The sequence below is a fragment of the Helicoverpa armigera genome, chromosome 25, assembly GCF_030705265.1.
Source record: "Helicoverpa armigera isolate CAAS_96S chromosome 25, ASM3070526v1, whole genome shotgun sequence".
Taxonomy (NCBI): Eukaryota; Metazoa; Arthropoda; class Insecta; order Lepidoptera; family Noctuidae; genus Helicoverpa; species Helicoverpa armigera.
Genome location: NC_087144.1, coordinates 6,828,184 through 6,846,567, shown reverse-complemented (window position 1 = coordinate 6,846,567; position 18,384 = coordinate 6,828,184). Strand labels below are relative to the sequence as shown.

Genomic DNA, 18,384 nt, shown 5'->3' with positions numbered 1-18,384 from the left:
TAAAGTACCTCTAAATAAATATCATGTATTCATTGAACAATTAAATGTGAAATATTTGAGCAAATCATTAAAGCTGAACAAACACAAACAATTGATTATTATAAAATAGGTTCATACAGGTTCATACACGTGTATGTATGGGATTAACGACCTATCAAAAGATTTTTTCTTCAAAAATTTAACTCTAACTGCCGATTTCAATAACAGATCTCAGTTGTTTTGCTATTAGAGATAGACTTTTGACATTAGCTTCTCGTAAATTATGTCTAATTTCAATAACTGGTCGCAAAATCACGAATGGATCGGTTATTGAAAACCGTAAGGATCCCATACCATTCTTAGTTTTACAGCAATTTGCTGGAAAAACTATGTTAATAAGCGTGACATTCCTAATTCATTGTTGTTATACAAGATGTTTAGAACACCGGTTATAACCAGACACAACCGGCTAGCGTTATTGTTATTACTATCCGTAGCAATGAATCGATTAGTTTTTATTACTTATTAATTAGTTAATTATACGCTTGGATACTTCTGCGGATGATAAGTTACAGATGTATGTTTGTTTGATGAGTATATATAACACTATATAATATATTAGTACAGATAATTGTACAGTGAAGCTTTATATAATTTTAATTTATATTATGATAAAATGTATGTCTCTTTTCCTGTATTTTTTTTTCTTAATCAATATACTTATAACCCTTTCGTTTTATCTTATGATATATATATTTTTTTGCTTATTAGGTATTTATAGGTTCCATTCGAATTCATTAAGATTTTTCGATCAATCTCAAACTTGCCTAAACACTTGTACCACTTGTCATTGCAATTACTCGTTTTTTTTTTAATGAAAATTAACAAGGTAGTGTGTCCTAGAGCCACGAGGCGAGCCGTTATTAGTAATTAAGATATAGCGCCAGAGGTCAGGTGCCGGTACCTCAAGCGGTCTATTAATACAATCATAGTGTTCTTCTTGTACATTCGCATTGCACAATGTAGATGGATATTGCCGAATTTTTTAACAACGTAGGTATACTTACAACGTAGGTTAGCGTATAATGAAATGCCTTAACTTTTTAGACAAAAATGTATTTAAATTAAATAACATGAATATTAAAAAAAAGGAATTCATTGCCACCGATTGTCATGATGATAGAGCAAAAAATAATTTTACGCTAAAATTTCACGGAAAATCTCTTAACAACTACGATTATGAATTTGCATAACTTACGGCTAAGTACGCGAATTTTTTAACGTGCCAAAAAAGTTTTTTTCAAAAGAATAATAATAAATTATACGCTATTACGATGGTTGCTGAAAACAGCAAAAAATATCGATATCCTTAAACTAAAGTGTCCCATCTCTAGTACATTGTCGATGTCGGCAGTCAGTGGAGATCGCCCGACGCATAAGTGCGCGCGCCGCGAACCTTTCTGAAAAAAGGAATTTCGGAAAAAAAATACGGAAATAATCTCATTTATTTATTATTTATTTTTGTTTTTTATTTAAAAAAGAGTTCGTTCAGTGATTTAGCGTGAAGTTTAAATTTTGTAAGTTTCCACTTTTTATTGAATACCTATTTATAAAATTTTACGTAAGTTTAATTTAATTAGGAACGTGTATGTTTATAGCTATTACTTCCGCCTCTGAAAAATCGCAATAAAAAAGAAGTGTTTATCTAAAATCTAAATAGCTCACGCAATTTTGAATGCCCAACACCGTTCCGCATTCAATAAATTGGCATGCTCCCACTACATGAAAATTATATGATTCAGGTACTGAAAATTACTGCAAAAATAATTATTTACAGAATAAACATTTTTATGTTATGTAAACATAATCAAGAACAAAACCAACCTCTTTAAAAAAAGAACCAACGACAAAAAAAACGCACGTTCTTTTTTTAAGCTGTTCTTTTTTATGCAAATGTAAGACTATTCAGCCTAATAGAAAAGAGGTTATAAATAAATAGGTTGTAGTCCACATGTTGGAAGGTGTATTTATTGATTGCGGGCGGGGAGGGGTATGCGGGAGGGGGGGAGGAAGGGGATGCGCATAGGAGCCATGGGGAAGGTCAGGAAGGTTGGCTCACGTGAATATTGCACGTGGCTTATTCAGGTGCACCTATGAAAGGAGATTGAGAATTACATTTTTCAAAATTTTCAAGATTTTTTTGCAAAAAGTTTGAAAAAAACTCAAAATATTTGTGTGTGTAAAGAAACATGCAAGTCTTAAATTTATCAATGCTTTCGTATTTCTGTGCCTTTATGTATTTAAAGAGTGAATATTTTTGTCATAAGTAGGTATTTAGTTGTGTAGGCATCTGAAATTACTGATCCAATATAAAAATTCCTTCACGGAAACTATTCGGGTTATATTATTCGGGTTATATTCTTTGTTTTCTCGAGCGTGCCTTTACTTAAATGTATGATTATGTGTTTGTAAATCAATATGAAAATATTATGATATTTTGTGTAGGCGTACCTACTTCACTTTTTTTTGTTATAAGTAAAATAAAAAGCATCTCGAATTAGTTCTTAAAACTCCGTATAAAGTAACAAAAGTCTTCGTTTGCCTATGTTTGTATATCTAAAATGTATTTAGATTCAGATCGATCGTATACATGTATAAAATATAATCAATTTTCCTTTAAGACTGTTTTTACCGTACGTACCTACCGTATTTATTTACAAATCAAAATGAAACATTTTTGCCGTTAAATCATCTTCAACAAAAGGTAATTACAGGTACAGTCAGTAAGAAGCTATTTTGCATCATTGTCCCATAATAGCTTCTGTCAGCAATTCACCCGCATCCCGTGGGAACGTGTGCACGAACCCGGATTAACAGTAGCCTATAGCCTAACTCAATAAATGGGCTACCTAACACTGAAATAATCTTTCAAATCGGACCAGTAGTTCCTGAGATTAGCGCGTTCAAGCAACCAAACCAACTCTTCAGCTCTATAATTACGTACCTACGTATAGAAAACTTATTTATAAATGCCCGCCCATTTAAAAAAACTAGAAAAACTTAATTCAGGAACTCACATTACCTATTAATCAGAAAATGCATCAAAAATCCAATTTAAACCGCAAAAAGATTAGCAGAAAATCAAGGGCGTGAAACAATGGCTTTATAAATAGCACCTGACACAATGACCACTGATTGTGTGAAGCCTACGCGCTGTGGAGCTGAAATAGCCATGATTCCAGTTGATACGCCTCGCTAATTTACTGCATAATTGCATTAATTAACATGTGATGTCATCTGCCGAGCCTTTTCATAATTATGTTGGGGTCGGCTTCAGTATAACTGGATGCAGCTGAGTACCAGTGTTTTACAAGGAGCGACTGCCTATCTCACCTCCTCAACCCGGGCAAAGCAATACTCATTAGTAAGACTGGTTGTCAGACTTACTACCTGTAACGACTGCTGAAGATGTTCAATGACAGTCGGGACCTACGGTTAAATGTGCCCTTCGAAACACAGTCATTGGTATTCAAGATATACTTAAAAAGTAAGTTAATCAACATGTGACATTATGAATGTGAAATTGGGATTCGCAGAGCACGTTAATGTCGTTCTTACCCCTACTCTCTCCTATCGCGTCGGATTGCCGTCCCATCGGGCTAAAAGAGTGAAGGAATAGAGGTGCAACTATGTCTGCGCAAATGCTCGCGCACTATAGTATGTCCCTATTTTGTCGTGTAAAAAGTAACTATCGTAACATACCAACAATCACACACCCCCGCAGTATTATTACGTCTCTAGCAAAAGATAAAAGATAAGCTACGAACAAACAATTCCTATTGAATAAAATTGCCTCACACTAGATATCCTAGTATGATAGATGTTCTACACATCTTAGCTTCAAATAAAATGATGGATTGCGGCTACGAGATGAGGATAACTGAATTTGATCGATCATAGTAGTAAAACGAAGGTCGTGAGGTCTTATTGATATTGTTAAAGTCAATGTTATTGTATTTTTTTTTTCAAAGTAGAGCATTTTCTTTTTCCTATTGGCGCGTGTAGCCGCGACAACCGCGTGCTTAAACATTTGACAACTATAATACTTACCTTCCCAGTTTAATACTATCAAAGTATTAGGTATACTGGCTGAAACACGGGCGCGATCATATGATGTGATAGATGTTTTAACGCATGGACAGAATTCGGTATTGCGAAAGCGCTGGATACCTATAAGGACGATTTTTTGGCATCATTGATCATTTTTGAGTTTAAAAGGATTTTTGTTATACAATACGCAAAAAAATTATAGGTGTAGCGCAATAAAAAACATTGTTTTAATTAGTTTAAAAAATTGTAGGTAATGCATGTACCTATTTACAATGTTACAATATCAAATCTATACATGTTAAAACTATTATAAACAAGCTGTTTCCTATAGATTAACCGACGACGTCCTGAAAACTAACTTAAATTGATTTCCTCGCATTTAAAGTTCAGTTTTCAATGTGAACGCTCCATTTGCAAATGGCGTCCGGTAATGCCCAGTCAAGGTTTCAGCCTTGCAGGTGAATTCTAGATCAATGTTCAGGTGCAGACGTAACATTGTATATCCGTTATACTGGTAGACAATAGTTTACTAGGTATATATGTACATACATATATACAAGGTACACATATTACAATAAACTTACTTATTTATTTATTTTATTTATTTAACCATTTATGTACACAGTAAAGACACACGAAAGAAGAGGAAGTAACATAAAATAGTGCAAATGGTACTGCTTATTTCTACAGAAATCTCTTCCAGCAGACCCGTAGTAGGAGAGTTAGAAAATAGAGTTAAACTTAGGGACATGAGTTCACAGTTTTGCCCCGTTTTGAGATTTAGCGAGCCCGGATAGATAGTGGAAAAATGGGCTCTCTAACACTAAAAGAGTTTTATAAATTGATCCAGTAGTTCCTGAGATTAGTGCGTTAGGAAATAAAATCGTCCGCATTTGTAATTAGACGAGCTGTATTCCCGCGGTTTCACCCGCGTCACGAAGAAACTTCTTCCCTTACACAGACAAAACGTGCATGGCCTACGTTACTTGGGGATAGGCCAACAGCGAAACAACGTTTCAGCACTTTCAGAGCTCTTTAGGGTACATACCCATGTACATAGGTGTAGGTAAATATCAGTATATCGTCCAGTATATATCAATTTATAATAACTAATACATAAACAATTTACAACACCAAATTACAAAGGTATCTCAAGGGTGGGTCCCAAACCGTGATGACGCAACTGACAGTGACATCAGCGTAAAGTTTCCGCGGCAGACACGCGCCCTCGTTAAACGTGATGACCCGACAAACATAGTTAGCTTTGATATCCAAACTTGATAACTTGATAGTATTGTAAATACGGGTTCAACCACTTCAGTGTCCAGCAGACACAATAGATAAACAATAGGTGTGTATCACATATATATGATGATGATGTCCTCCTAGCCGATTTCTTCGGCTATCCTCATACAAAAAGATTAGCCAATTGCGCAAGACAAATAGTGCACAATCATTTGTGCAGATGCAGGTGCACACTGTATTCCTTCACTCTCATACTCTGTGATACACCCGTGCTCTGCGATGCACGGGTGTATCAATCACCGACTTCCAGGCTTCGGACTGCTTCGTCAAAGTTTCTAAAAGTAAAACCCACATTGTCATTTCATCAAGACCCACTTTATAATTTATAATAGGTTATAAAGTTATATTTTGTTTGGTTGTATAGTTTTCATAAGACTCAAGACAGGCACATGGGCTATTTTTAATCAATTCCAAAGACTGCTGCCTCGCCTGGATGCCGGTCAAATCATAGGACTCTCCCTATATGTATGAGTCAGCTTCCAGTCTCACCACTATATGTACCAAAAATACTAAAACAGTGCTTTAAACACAAGCACACATAAATAACTAGGCACACATAGTAACATAAAAATCCTTGAAACTAGCCAAGTTTGAACATCCTTAAGTGTACTTACTACCCATAGCTTACTCAGAATAACCTTGTATGACTGTATGTACCATAACTTAGCATTTTTACCGGCCAGAATGTCAGGGTGCAAGTAGGTAGCGAGTGTTCGGTACCATAGACTATGGTGGTACTAGCTATAATATCGCGTGTCTTGTCTATTTATTGCAATTTGCTTTATTTTAAATTTAGAAGGTTTGTTTTGAACACTTTTTTTTGTAGTTAGTTACCTACCACGTTTTTCAAATGACAGTCGTTAAAATTTAAATGAATTTATTGGCATTGAATTTATGGCAAAAACACACTGTGGACAGTAGACATTTTTTTCTGTTGTTTGTCTTAATATCAGGGGGAGATTTTTACGATAGAAAGTAATTGCATTTTTTTACAGAATGACTACTTTTTTTGTTACTATTTCATATTAAAAATCTTACTATTGATAGAGTACATTAGTTTATCACTTAGTAAAAGTTTCACCGACATGTGCTTTTGACGGCAAAGTCATATTGCAATAGGAGATAGAAACATTAAATTAACACTATCAACCATTGGAAATTAAGACATAAAACACACAAAAATATATAAATCCAATCACCTACATAGTACAATAAGCAATTACATATCTACAATTGCCACAGAATAGAAGCACTAACGAACTCATTCTAGAATATTCTCGCACCGGCTACCTTTAAAGACTAAAAAGTTCTCCTCCCACATTACCCAGCTACACAAAGTTGTATACAATACCGATTATAGCTTCAATCTCTTATGAAAAGTGTGAAATTGCAAAAGTTCCCGCTAAGAGCGAAGTTTTCTCGGATTTTCCATACAAGTTTGTAAAATGGTGAACAAAGTAACAACGTTGTTGTGTTAACAGCTGGTCGGTTTTATTTGTATTTTTGTTTTTAAAACTAAGTAGCTGTTGTTCTGCGGTTTTACTTGTGTTGTGAAAGAAGGGATGACAATTGACATGCAACTGCCAGGAATTTTATCTATTTCAATGTTCCAGCCGGTCCAACGGACGCATGAAGACAATTTTATTAAGTAAGCTTTTGCCTGAAATTTTGAAATTCTTCCTTCACGCACCCGGATGAAAACGTTGCTTTTCTGATCTAACTAATATGAAAATCTATTTTAACGGAACGTGTCGTTCCAGAGAACACCTGAACAGATTCAGATCACTTAATAACGTGAAAAAACGTGAATTATGACCTAGATTTGTCATTTATTTGCTCAAACAAATTCTTTTGCAAAACAATCAATACAGAAAAAAAATGCTTTTGCTGATCACAATAAAACTAGTTCCCTTTCAACGTTCCATTTTCAAATAGCCGGTATTCGAAAGTGGAGGGAAAGGGGATTGTGAAATGTGTTCGGAAACACACCTGGCACACAGAAACTCGTGGGGGATTGTAAAATATAACTAGCTTCTGCCGTCGGTTGTACCTGTGAAATATTTATTTTATTCTAGTTTTCAGTATTTGTTATTATAGCGGCAACAGAAATACTTACATCATCTGTAAAAATTTCAACTCTCTAACTATCACGGTTCATGAGATACAGCCTGGTGACAGACGGACGGACGGACAGAGGACCGAAAACAATAGGGTCCCGTTTTACCCTTTAGGTACAGAACCCTAATAAAAAGCACTCGATAGCTTTTCTCGATAAAGATATCTATGTATTTAACATCAGATCAGTAGTATTTAAGATTAGCGCGTTAGCAAAATAATCTTCCGCTTTATAATTTTAGTAAACATATAGGTGCCTACTCTTGTATCGATCTAGACTTAACATTTTGAGGTACCATCGTTGGCGAAAAACCAAAAGATCACGTTCACGACCCACTTAGTGTGAAATTGATTAGTCCGATATTTTTGAAGCGATCTAAGCCCTAATTTAGACGGTAAATATAGAAATTATACACTTCTGCGTTTAAAATTTAAAAAAATATATACCTATATAGCAACTTTAGGGTAATAGGTAGGGGTCACAAAGCCAAAGAGTTTCTATGACTGCCCTATTCTCGCGAACTTTAAATCAGTTCACTAGTTTCGGAGCTTCCATAGCAAAAACAAACTAATGAACTATATACTAAATATTTATACGTATAGTTATTTTTAAAGCTATTTTAATATTTAGTTTATATAAGAAACTATCATACATTACTATAATACCTATGTAGTATGTAGGTACACTTAGTATTTAAAATAATTTCATTTAAGAAACTTATTAAAAATAGTTTAGTAAGTATCTAGTGAAACAGATACTGCAAAGGACAGCCTACAAAAACATCCAATCCCGTGTTTTTACCACAATGACATTTAGTTAAAGCCTCCTTATCCCAACCTTCCCCGGACATGACACATAAGGCAGCTGTCAAACACAATAGCGGTCAGTGGGTCGGCACAGATCGATAGCATTATACAGCCAATGATATTAATGTGTACTCTGCTGTTTTTAACCGACTTCCCAAAAAAAGGAAAAGGTTGTGAATTCGGATGTTCTGTATTTGTTTTTTACCATACTATCCGAGATTTTTGTCCAGATTTGTGATTTATTTTTCTTTATAGTCTTAGTAGCTGTTTTTCTGCGGTTTCACCCGCGTACCGAGTAACTTCTTTTTGAACACAGATAAAATTAGCTTATGTATCTCAAGCGATAGTGTCGCATACCAATAGTGAAAGAAATTTTCAAATCGGTTCATTAGTTAGGTACGCAGTTTTTTAAGATACAAACAAAAATAAAAAAAATATTGCCTCTTTATCATATTACTATAAACTAGCTTCCGTCAGCGGTTTCACCCGCAATCCGAGGAATAAACTTCCTTTGCGCATCCGGTTAAAAAACAGCCTTCCTCGATAAGTGACCTATCTAGATATTTTCCCGTTATTGCAGCGATTTCAAAATGGTTCACGATTGAATGAAATCGATATCGTCTTCTCGATAACGTGACTCGATTCTGATTCGTTTATAGTCGAGCGTGATATTGGAGGCGGGTCAAATAAATCTAGCACGCGGATCCTAAAGAATTTTTACTGAAGAAAGTTCAATAAAATTATTCGGAAAGTAATTTTTCTTTAGAAATATCAGTTTTCGCAATTTATTAGCGTTCATGCGATATACGTATATAGCTTATTTTAATTGTCATATGTTATGTAGATTCCGAAGAAGTTACTCTACCGCGTTTTTGGGTAAAAATTAAGCTGCGTTTGTCATCAAGAAAAAATATATTATGTATTCAAAGCGTAATCAATTTTGAATTGATTAACAATACTTATACACACCTAAAATGATTTATTTATGATACATTATCGTAATCATAAACATCAAAAAAATGAATGAGGTAGGTAAAGTTGAAATCTACTTTCTAACCCGATCACTACTTTTATCGATAAAACTTTTTTAATAGAACTTTTGTTGTTGAAGGTCTTTACAAACATGTATTTCGTAGTGTAATAATGAGTTTATTCATAGTACCTATTTATTTTGTTCGATGTTACTTATTTTTTAACCATCGTTATGAGGACGTGAGTTTCATTCCTAGGTTAGTAATTTTTTTATATACAATTTTTCAGTAACACTTCTCAGGCTTAAGTTCATCAATACACATCAACAATACCTACATATAAACGCCCGTTTTTCTTTAAACAACTACTTATTTAGTTTGAATATTGAATGTGAAATTTCATGCTTAAAGTTGTTTTAAGAAAACTGACGTGCCTGGATCTTAATTTTCACCCTTACATGACTCCTTACAAACAGTCTACACCCGATTTCGAACAAGAACTTACTGCCCTGCCAAAATTACTTTTTAAACGCAAAATACACTCTTTTGCAAAAAAAACGGGCACCTATGCGAAATCTTAGTTTTAAGGACTTTACGTGTATTTTAAAGGGTTTTAATGATTGTAGTATGTTTCTAGCATCAAAAGAGTTAGCTGAGCATGCGTGAGAGTGTATTCTAAATTTGAATTTTGTACAATTGCTAAGAAATTGGTTAAACCTTGTTTTGGACTAATTGCTGGCAGAAAGTTCGTCGGTGTTTTGAAAAGTTTTTGAAGTGATTTTCAGGAAAATGGTAATGCAGTTTTAATTAATGATTAATATACTTTTTTGTTAGATCAAAACACTTTTGAAAAACTATGCGTATTTGATAAAATCTTCACCTGCTCTAAATGGGCTATACTGATTATTGATGGCAATGTTAAGAGTTTCGGTATTTTAGTGTAAAGCGTTCTATTGTTTAGATATTGTATCCATGTGTTTTAAAATATCGCTTTATCATAAATAAACACTATTTAGAAGAGTATCAGTACGTTGAGGTACGACAAAACCAATTTAAAGTAAGCAGTGCCCTTCACAACTCGTCTCCTATCGGACTTTGACATTTTTAAAAGTCATGAAATTCTACAAAATACAGGAAATAGCGCATAGACTGTGAGCACGAGCTCTTAAGGTCTCGTAATCACTGATTTTTAAACAACCTCGTCTCTTGGGAAACTCAGTAGACCTCTGAAGATCTATGAGTCTGAGCGTTCAAATAGCGTGTTTTCATCCCACGGACATTTTATTAAATAAACTTGCCTACACCGAGATTTTCTGGCATCTGCAGCACTTTCCTGCTTAAATCATAACAATAATTGGCTATCTGGTCATTTCTTAAGAAACATACGTTTGGCCAATAATTTTGAATTCTTGACTCCCTTTCAGCTAAATCGTCGTTTAGTAACCCGATACCTATGGAGTTATCGAGAGCTTCAACGAGGCAATAATTTGACTTTTTAGATAGCTTTAACCCTCCTCATCATTTTTCATGTGGTTAATTTTAACATCTATCCCAAAATTTTGTATTTTTTATATGTCAAAGTCCGATAGGAGACGGGTTGTGATCGGCACTGCTTACTTTAAATTGGTTTTGTCGTTCCTCAAAGTACTGATACTCTTCTAAATAGTGTTTAATTATGATACAGCGATATTTTAAAATACGTGGGTACAATATCTAAACAATACAACGCTTAACACTAAAATACCGAAACTCTTAACATTGCCATCAATCATCAGTATAGCCCATTTAGAGCAGGTGAAGATTTTATCAAATACGCATAGTTTTTCAAAAATGTTTTGATCTAACAAAAAAGTACATTAATCATTAATTAAAACTGCATTATCATTTTCCTGAAAATCACTTCAAAAACTTTTCAAAACACCGACGAACTTTCTGCCAGCAATTAGTCCGAAACAAGGTTTAACCAATTTCTTAGCAATTGTACAAAATTCAAATTTAGAATACACTCTCACGCATGCTCAGCTAACTCTTTTGATGCTAGAAACATACTACAATCATTAAAACCGTTTGAAATACACGTAAAGTCCTTAAAACTAAGATTTCGCATAGGTGCCCGTTTTTTTTGCAAAAGAGTTTATTTACCGTACAATTAAACGGTCGGCTAAAATCGCGAATAATAACCAAACCAGACCAGCCTCTATACTCTATAGAAATCTGTGCATTCAGCTCTCACCCCTCGTACCTCTCCCCATGCAAACGACTTCCAACGGAGGGCACATCCCTTCCGTATGTAACCTTGACACACTTCGCTGCTGGCTTTTATCAGATCAAACTGGATTGAACCGGTTAATCATGGAAGGGAATGCAGAAGTTCCACTGTTATTTTTTAGACAAGGACCTTTTTTCTTTGGGTATTTTTGTGAGTGTGTGGATTCCAAGCCATGCAAGTACCAATGCAACTCTTCTAAGTTTGTATGTACTTTCTAAGTATATATCTTGAACACCAATGATTGTGTTTTGGAGGGCACGATAAACTGTATGTCCTTCCACATTCGATACGCGAAAGCCCATCGTTGGGTGCATTCAAGAGACGAGTAAAAGAATACTATTTATCGACATGAATGACATTTATATTTGTATGTATATATATATATATTTTATATGTATTATGTTTATGTATTGTGTAGTTTTACTACATATATATGTTTAGTATATTGTTATTTGATATTTTTGCTTAGTTTTCAATGTTTGTTGTGCACTTTTTAATCTACCCTACCACTATCAAATCTCTCCATGGCTTTAAGGTTGGCTGTAAGAGAACCCAATTCTGGGTTAAGCTCGCCATTGTACATAAACTGTCTTTATTATTTTTATTATGTATTGTTAAGTGTGCAATAAAGAATTAGAATAGAATATGTCCCGGCTGTCATTAAATATTCTTGGCAGTCATTACGGGTAGTCAGAAGCCAGTAAGTCTGACACCAGTCTAACACCTGAATACCCCTTGTTGTGGTTGCCCGGGTAACTGGGTTGTGGAGGTCAGATAGGCAGTCGCTTCTTGTAAAACACTAGTACTTAGCTGCATCGGGTGAAAAGGCTCGGGAGTTGACGATGTCCCTAAATGCCCATTTCTATTCATAAGTGCTAAAATTGTGGGACTTCTGACCATTCTACTGTCCATGGTTAGTAATAAATTATGTCCGTAGCTAAGTCATAACTATGGTGGGGACGTCAAAATAGCTGTAAATAACCTTTCACATTAATTATCGTTACCATTTCAGTGTTACCTACCGTAATAATTTTATCGAATATTTGTTTAGGTAAGGAAGGTTTTATTTAACTAGCTTTTAGTTGAATGATATGTTAAGGAAAGAAAAATGGAAAAAAAATTGCAATATTTGGGGAAAATTATGCATGACTACACTAAAGTAAAACTAATGCTAGCTTTATTAAAAACTAGCTTTCGCCAGCGATTACACCCGCGTTCCGGGAGAACTTCTGTCTGTACCCAGATATAATAGCTTTGTTCGGGAGATGGGATATCTAAACTTTAACTGAAAGAATATTATGTAAAATATTTAAAGCAGTCTTGCAGCTCATGATAAACGCAAACAAACAATCTCTTCAGAGGCCGTCAGGCGGATTTGAGAAAACTCTATCCCTAGAGCTTGTAACCTGCAGCTCACTCGATAAGTAGTTTGAAGAACAAGCTGTATAATATTAGCACAAAGTATATTTACAAAATACATCGGATAAATCAACGGAATAATTCGAAACAAAATCCTTGTTTCGGCTCGCACGTGCAAAGCTTAAGACTTGTGCTCGGCTGCTGGTCACGTTCCTAGTAATCTTACTGTAACCGTTACAACCAAAGTATTGGTTATGCAAATCTGTTATAATACAAAACAATGGGAAATTGGTGTTTATGGAGGTTCGAACGCCTGTTTTTTGAGTAAAATATTATATAACGTTTAATAAAAGTATTATTTCTCTAAGTTAAATAAATTCCTTACATAAAATAAAAAATAACTCTGTCTGTCAGTATGTTTATCTATCGGGCTTTCAATCAAAACCGTTGAACCGATTTAGATTAATTTTGGTACAGGTATAGGATTTACTCACTCGTAGATCCTGATAAACGACATTTACTTCTTACCCGATTGCGAGAAGTTCTTTTCCTGCTCGAAACCTTTATGGAAATTAGAAGCTTATCGTTTGACAGCCAGAAATGTCTAGTTTTAGAAGCAATTATTCGAATACACGTGAAAGCATAGTTACCATTAATTGACATCTATCTACAAAGCTTCAATTTAAATTGTCCTTTGACGAACCCGATTATTAACCATGCCCTGACTATCGCTTCATAGATCTGGATGTACAATTTCTGTACTATCTATACTCATATTGTGAAGCTGTTAGAATATGCTAATAATCTCAGGTATTAATTACTGGACAGATATGAAAACATATTTCAGTGTTAGATAGCTCATTTAAAGGTGAGAGAAGAAGGTTAGGTACAATACAGGCTACTACATGACTGAGACTACGGAGTCGTTTTCACAGAACGCGGAACGAGAAAGGAAATATTTTAAATAAGCAGTGTCCTATAGGATCTTTAGATTACAACATGTCCTCCCGTAGTCCCGAATAACATATGGAATGTTAATAAACAATTGAGTATTTTTTCTAGTCACATAACATAAAAATAAGGTTTAAGACCTTTTACCAACGTATTGATCGTAAAACCTTGATTGTAGAATTGGTACATTTATCACGGAGCTACTCGTCCATATTGTTGAGCCGACATCTCGGATGGGCTTAAGGCACGCACTAATGAAATAGCGTAGGTATATTACGATTCTGTCTACGGTATTTTTCTTCCTTTTTTCGATGTTTTATTAACCGAAGTTAAAAAAAGGAGGTCGAGGTTTGACCTGTATGTATAACTTTATTATATGCATAAGTTTGTGAAAGATTTTTTTATGTATTTTTTCAAAAGCAATTGTGGATTTAACGTACGATTTTCAATTGTTTCAGATGCCTGGTCTTCTTCCATAGACAGCAAAGATGTCCAGAATAAAATAGCACCGTTCTAATTCAAACTCAGCAGTTTCGTTATGTTGTATTCATATTGACGACAAAATAACTGTCTCATATGCACAGAGAAACCGTCAACGTGTTCAGAGATTCATTAAAATTACGACAAAAACTACTACAAAGAACAACAACGTACTTTAAAGTAGTGGAATTCGTAAAAAAAGACGCCATACGATACTTCACGTACGACTACGAAATACATCAATAGCGTATTATGAACATATTCATAGGTAACCATTCTAATAATCTTGTTAAACTTAAACGTTAAAAAGACAATAAAATAACAAAAAAGTGAAGAAAACAATTAATAATTTTAAGTAGTAAAATCTTATTGATTTAAATAAATCGACTAAAATAACTGACTAACCATAGATAAAAAAGGGATTTTGACGTTCAAAATGGCGGGAAAGGCTGAAGCTATTGGGCCAAGGAACGGGCATGAGTTGGCGCCTTTAAATGCGAGGGCTGATGGTAGCGAGAGGCCTCATGGGGTCACGATCGTGCTGCAAGGATCTAGGGGGTCTTTACAACGCGAGGCCCCTGACGAAGACCGCGCAGCGTGGTCAGGGAAGCTGCAGTTCTTCTTGTCAATCATTGGATATTCTGTGGGACTCGGCAATATATGGCGGTTCCCGTATCTGTGCCAGCAGAATGGTGGAGGTGAGTTTTTCCGCTATATTGTTTAACAGCAATTAGATTGAAGAATGATAGCGGACCGACGAATGACCGATGATTATTTTTATATTACTTATTGATGATGATGTTCTCACATTTGCAACTCAGGTTTGTAACATCAAAGGTCACTCTATTAATTAGAGAAAAATCAAATTAGCGAGACTTATATTTTGCAAAGAATAGGATTTCTAACTAAAATGTTTATACCCAGTATGGTTTTTGATAGAAATACTTTTAAACTCCGAGTTTTCAGGACTCGATAGTATTAAATAAGATTCCTGAGTCTACGCACTATTAAAATCATCTACAAAAAGACCTGTTTAACTTCCCGTACAAACCCGCAACCTATCAATTACCGATTTATTAAAAAAAGCTCATTTAGGTTTTCATTCTTTTTATTAGCAAAGCTTTTAACTAATTAACAGCATCGACATAAATCAGTAATTATGAATAATGGCATGGTTTCCTATACTTTCATACATGTATTGATTAAACTTGTGGTTTAGGCTTTCAATAGCGTTCTAATTTATAAAGGCCATTGGTGGTTTGTTACATTAATTAGTGTGGCCCCTATATATTCGTAGTTATATAGTTATATGGTAAACTAGGTGTTTCCTTTGCTCCTGCTCCATCTGCGTTAGCGTTAACGTTAATGTCAATGGCCAACTACACGTTACTTATTGCATTAAAAATGCGTGTTGGCTACACTTACGCAAAGAATTAATCCCTCATGAAGTAACGCGTTAACACACATTGAAGAGGTTAAACTCAGACACACAAAATAATTCTAAAAACTAAAGCTTTCTCATTTGACCATTCCATTACCGTGCTCGTAAAATGCAGTTACCGCTTAAACAAAGTATCTACACTCGTCCTTGCATGCGTGCAATGAGATGGCATTAATGTAGCCAACATCACTTAGCGCTCTAAGCTACGCACTAAAACCCTTTGATGCGTCCAAAAAACCGACACCCGAGTTATCGCTTAACGTTTAATGCTATTTATATTGCCATTAGTATAAATTGACATTAAAACGTTGGCCACATCTGCGTAATGCCAAAATTTAACGCGTTAAGACGCAGGTGGAGCAGTAGCATAATGCTACTGGACGCATCAAAGGGTTTTAGTGCGTAGCTTAGAGCGCTAAGTGATGTTGGCTACATTAATGCCATCTCATTGCACGCATGCAAGGACGAGTGTAGATACTTTGTTTAAGCGGTAAGCACGGTAATGGAATGGTCAAATGAGAAAGCTTTAGTTTTTAGAATTATTTTGTGTGTCTGAGTTTAACCTCTTTAATGTGTGTTAACGCGTTACTTCATGAAGGATTAACTCTTTGCGGAATTGTACCTAAGTGTAGCCAACACGCATTTTTAATGCAATAAGTAACGTGTAGTTGGCCATTGACATTAACGTTAACGCTAACGCAGGTGGAGCAGGAGCATTAGGGAGCTTCCTCACGCAATGGGTTCAATAAATCATTTCTCTTTTTTCTAAGTATTTTATTAGTGTTTAGTTCTATCACTCGGTTCAGGAAAATAACGGAGGCAGCATTTTAATATTATAAGAGTACCTATTACACGCAACCCGATAAATCCTCGTCCCGCAAGAAATACTTCCACTATACGGATAAAAAGTAGCTTATATATAGTTATATCCTTCCCCGATAAATGGACTACCTATCTAAACACTGGAAGAAATCTTACCAGTACTTACTGAGATTACCGCGTTCCAACAAACACGCTCTTCAGTTTTATAAAATTCAACATAACCCCATGGGTTTCAGGCTGGACTTTTTGACACCATCAAAGGTCTATCATAATCATAATGAATCATTGGTACCCATTTCGTTGTCTAGTATAGACTAACAATACCTATACTATACATACACATGTGTTTCTCGACCTTTATCAGATATTTATATTCTAGCGATTTCTAGCATTGAACTTGATATTCAGAAATTGCATGTTTCCACAATTAAATAGTCGTTAAGTTCGCGTGGTACGCTACCATTAGATGTGAAGTTAGTCACAGTTTATAGAATTTGATTTGAGACTGATTTTAGTATGAGACATAGTTTGTTTTATAAATTGTGGTGCAACAATATTTACGTAAACCACATTATAATGAGAGCTTTTGTTCTGTTTTTAACCGATTTAAAATAGAAGGTTTTCAGTTTAAATGTATTTTTTGTTATCTATCAAAGCTAGATTAGTTTTTTGCGTAAAGGCTGTTATTAATCACTATTATTATAAAAACGATTCTTGATATATTTAACATTTTGAAGCACCTTATACACTACATAATCTACCTATAGTATCTACACTAATATTATAAAGAGGAAAACTTTGCTTGTTTGTTTGGTTGGTAGTAATGCATAAACTCAAAAACTACTGGACCGATTTTAAATATTTTTTCACCAATAAGAAAAAGAAAGCTATTTTATCTGCGAGTAACATAGGCTATATTTTATCCCGGTGCGGGCAGTAGCTCCCACGGGACGCGGGTGAAACCGCGGGAAAACGGCTAGTTTATTTATAAATGGTATCATCTATTAACGGTATTGGTCTCAATTAAATTACTGATACTTCAAGACTCTAGCCATACAAAACTTACTTACATTTGTACTTTACACAGTAAATAAACGTCAAAGACAGGACCATTACATAGATTATAGAAAGCAATCACTATAACGACATCGGGCATAAGGGTACGTCTACACGGTGCATGTAACTGGAGCAAGTTAACATGCGCAAGTGACAAGAGCACGCGAGTGGGTCTTTGCTTTGGTACATGCGCGAGTCGCTGGACCCGCACGTTTTTAACATGCATGTAAAAGTCGTGTGTCTAAGTCGTGGTGGCCTAGTGGGTAAAGAACCATCCTTTCGAGTATGAGGGTATGGGTTCGATTCCAGTTCAAGCAAGTACCAATGCAACTTTTCTAAGTTTGTATGTACTTTCTAAGCATATCTTAGACACCAATGGCTGATAAAAAGGTGAAGGAAAACATCTTGAGGAAACCTGGAGTATACAACATGTAACTTAATTAACGCACATCCTGAAATTAGTTTGTTCAGAATCGTTTACTGAATCGATTTATATCATTTTTAATATAGGTAATTTTTTATCCCAAAAATAATTAAAACTACGAAAATTATTGTCATATTAACCCTGTACAGTCAAAACAAATTCAAATAGACCGTAACTCAAAGTAATAAGACTTCGTGTATTGTCGGCTTTTTCCGTAGTTTCGTTATGTGGTGTCGAGTGGAGCAGCGCGCGGCGCGATATTTGCGTGCGTAGTAGTATGACCAAAAAGTTCTCC

At 35.0% G+C, this 18,384-nt stretch overlaps 1 protein-coding gene across 1 annotated transcript in view; it reads left to right on the top strand.

The window, feature by feature from the left end:
- The first annotated feature begins 1,424 nt into the window (after window positions 1-1,424).
- LOC110380744 (uncharacterized protein) overlaps window positions 1,425-18,384 on the top strand; it is a 48,737-nt gene continuing 31,777 nt past the window's right edge. Inside the window, exons 1-2 of the mRNA XM_064041623.1 lie at window positions 1,425-1,556; window positions 14,325-15,044. Coding sequence (XP_063897693.1) covers window positions 14,783-15,044 — 262 coding nt within the window. The 5' untranslated portion in view covers window positions 1,425-1,556; window positions 14,325-14,782. The remainder of the gene's footprint in view (window positions 1,557-14,324; window positions 15,045-18,384) is intronic.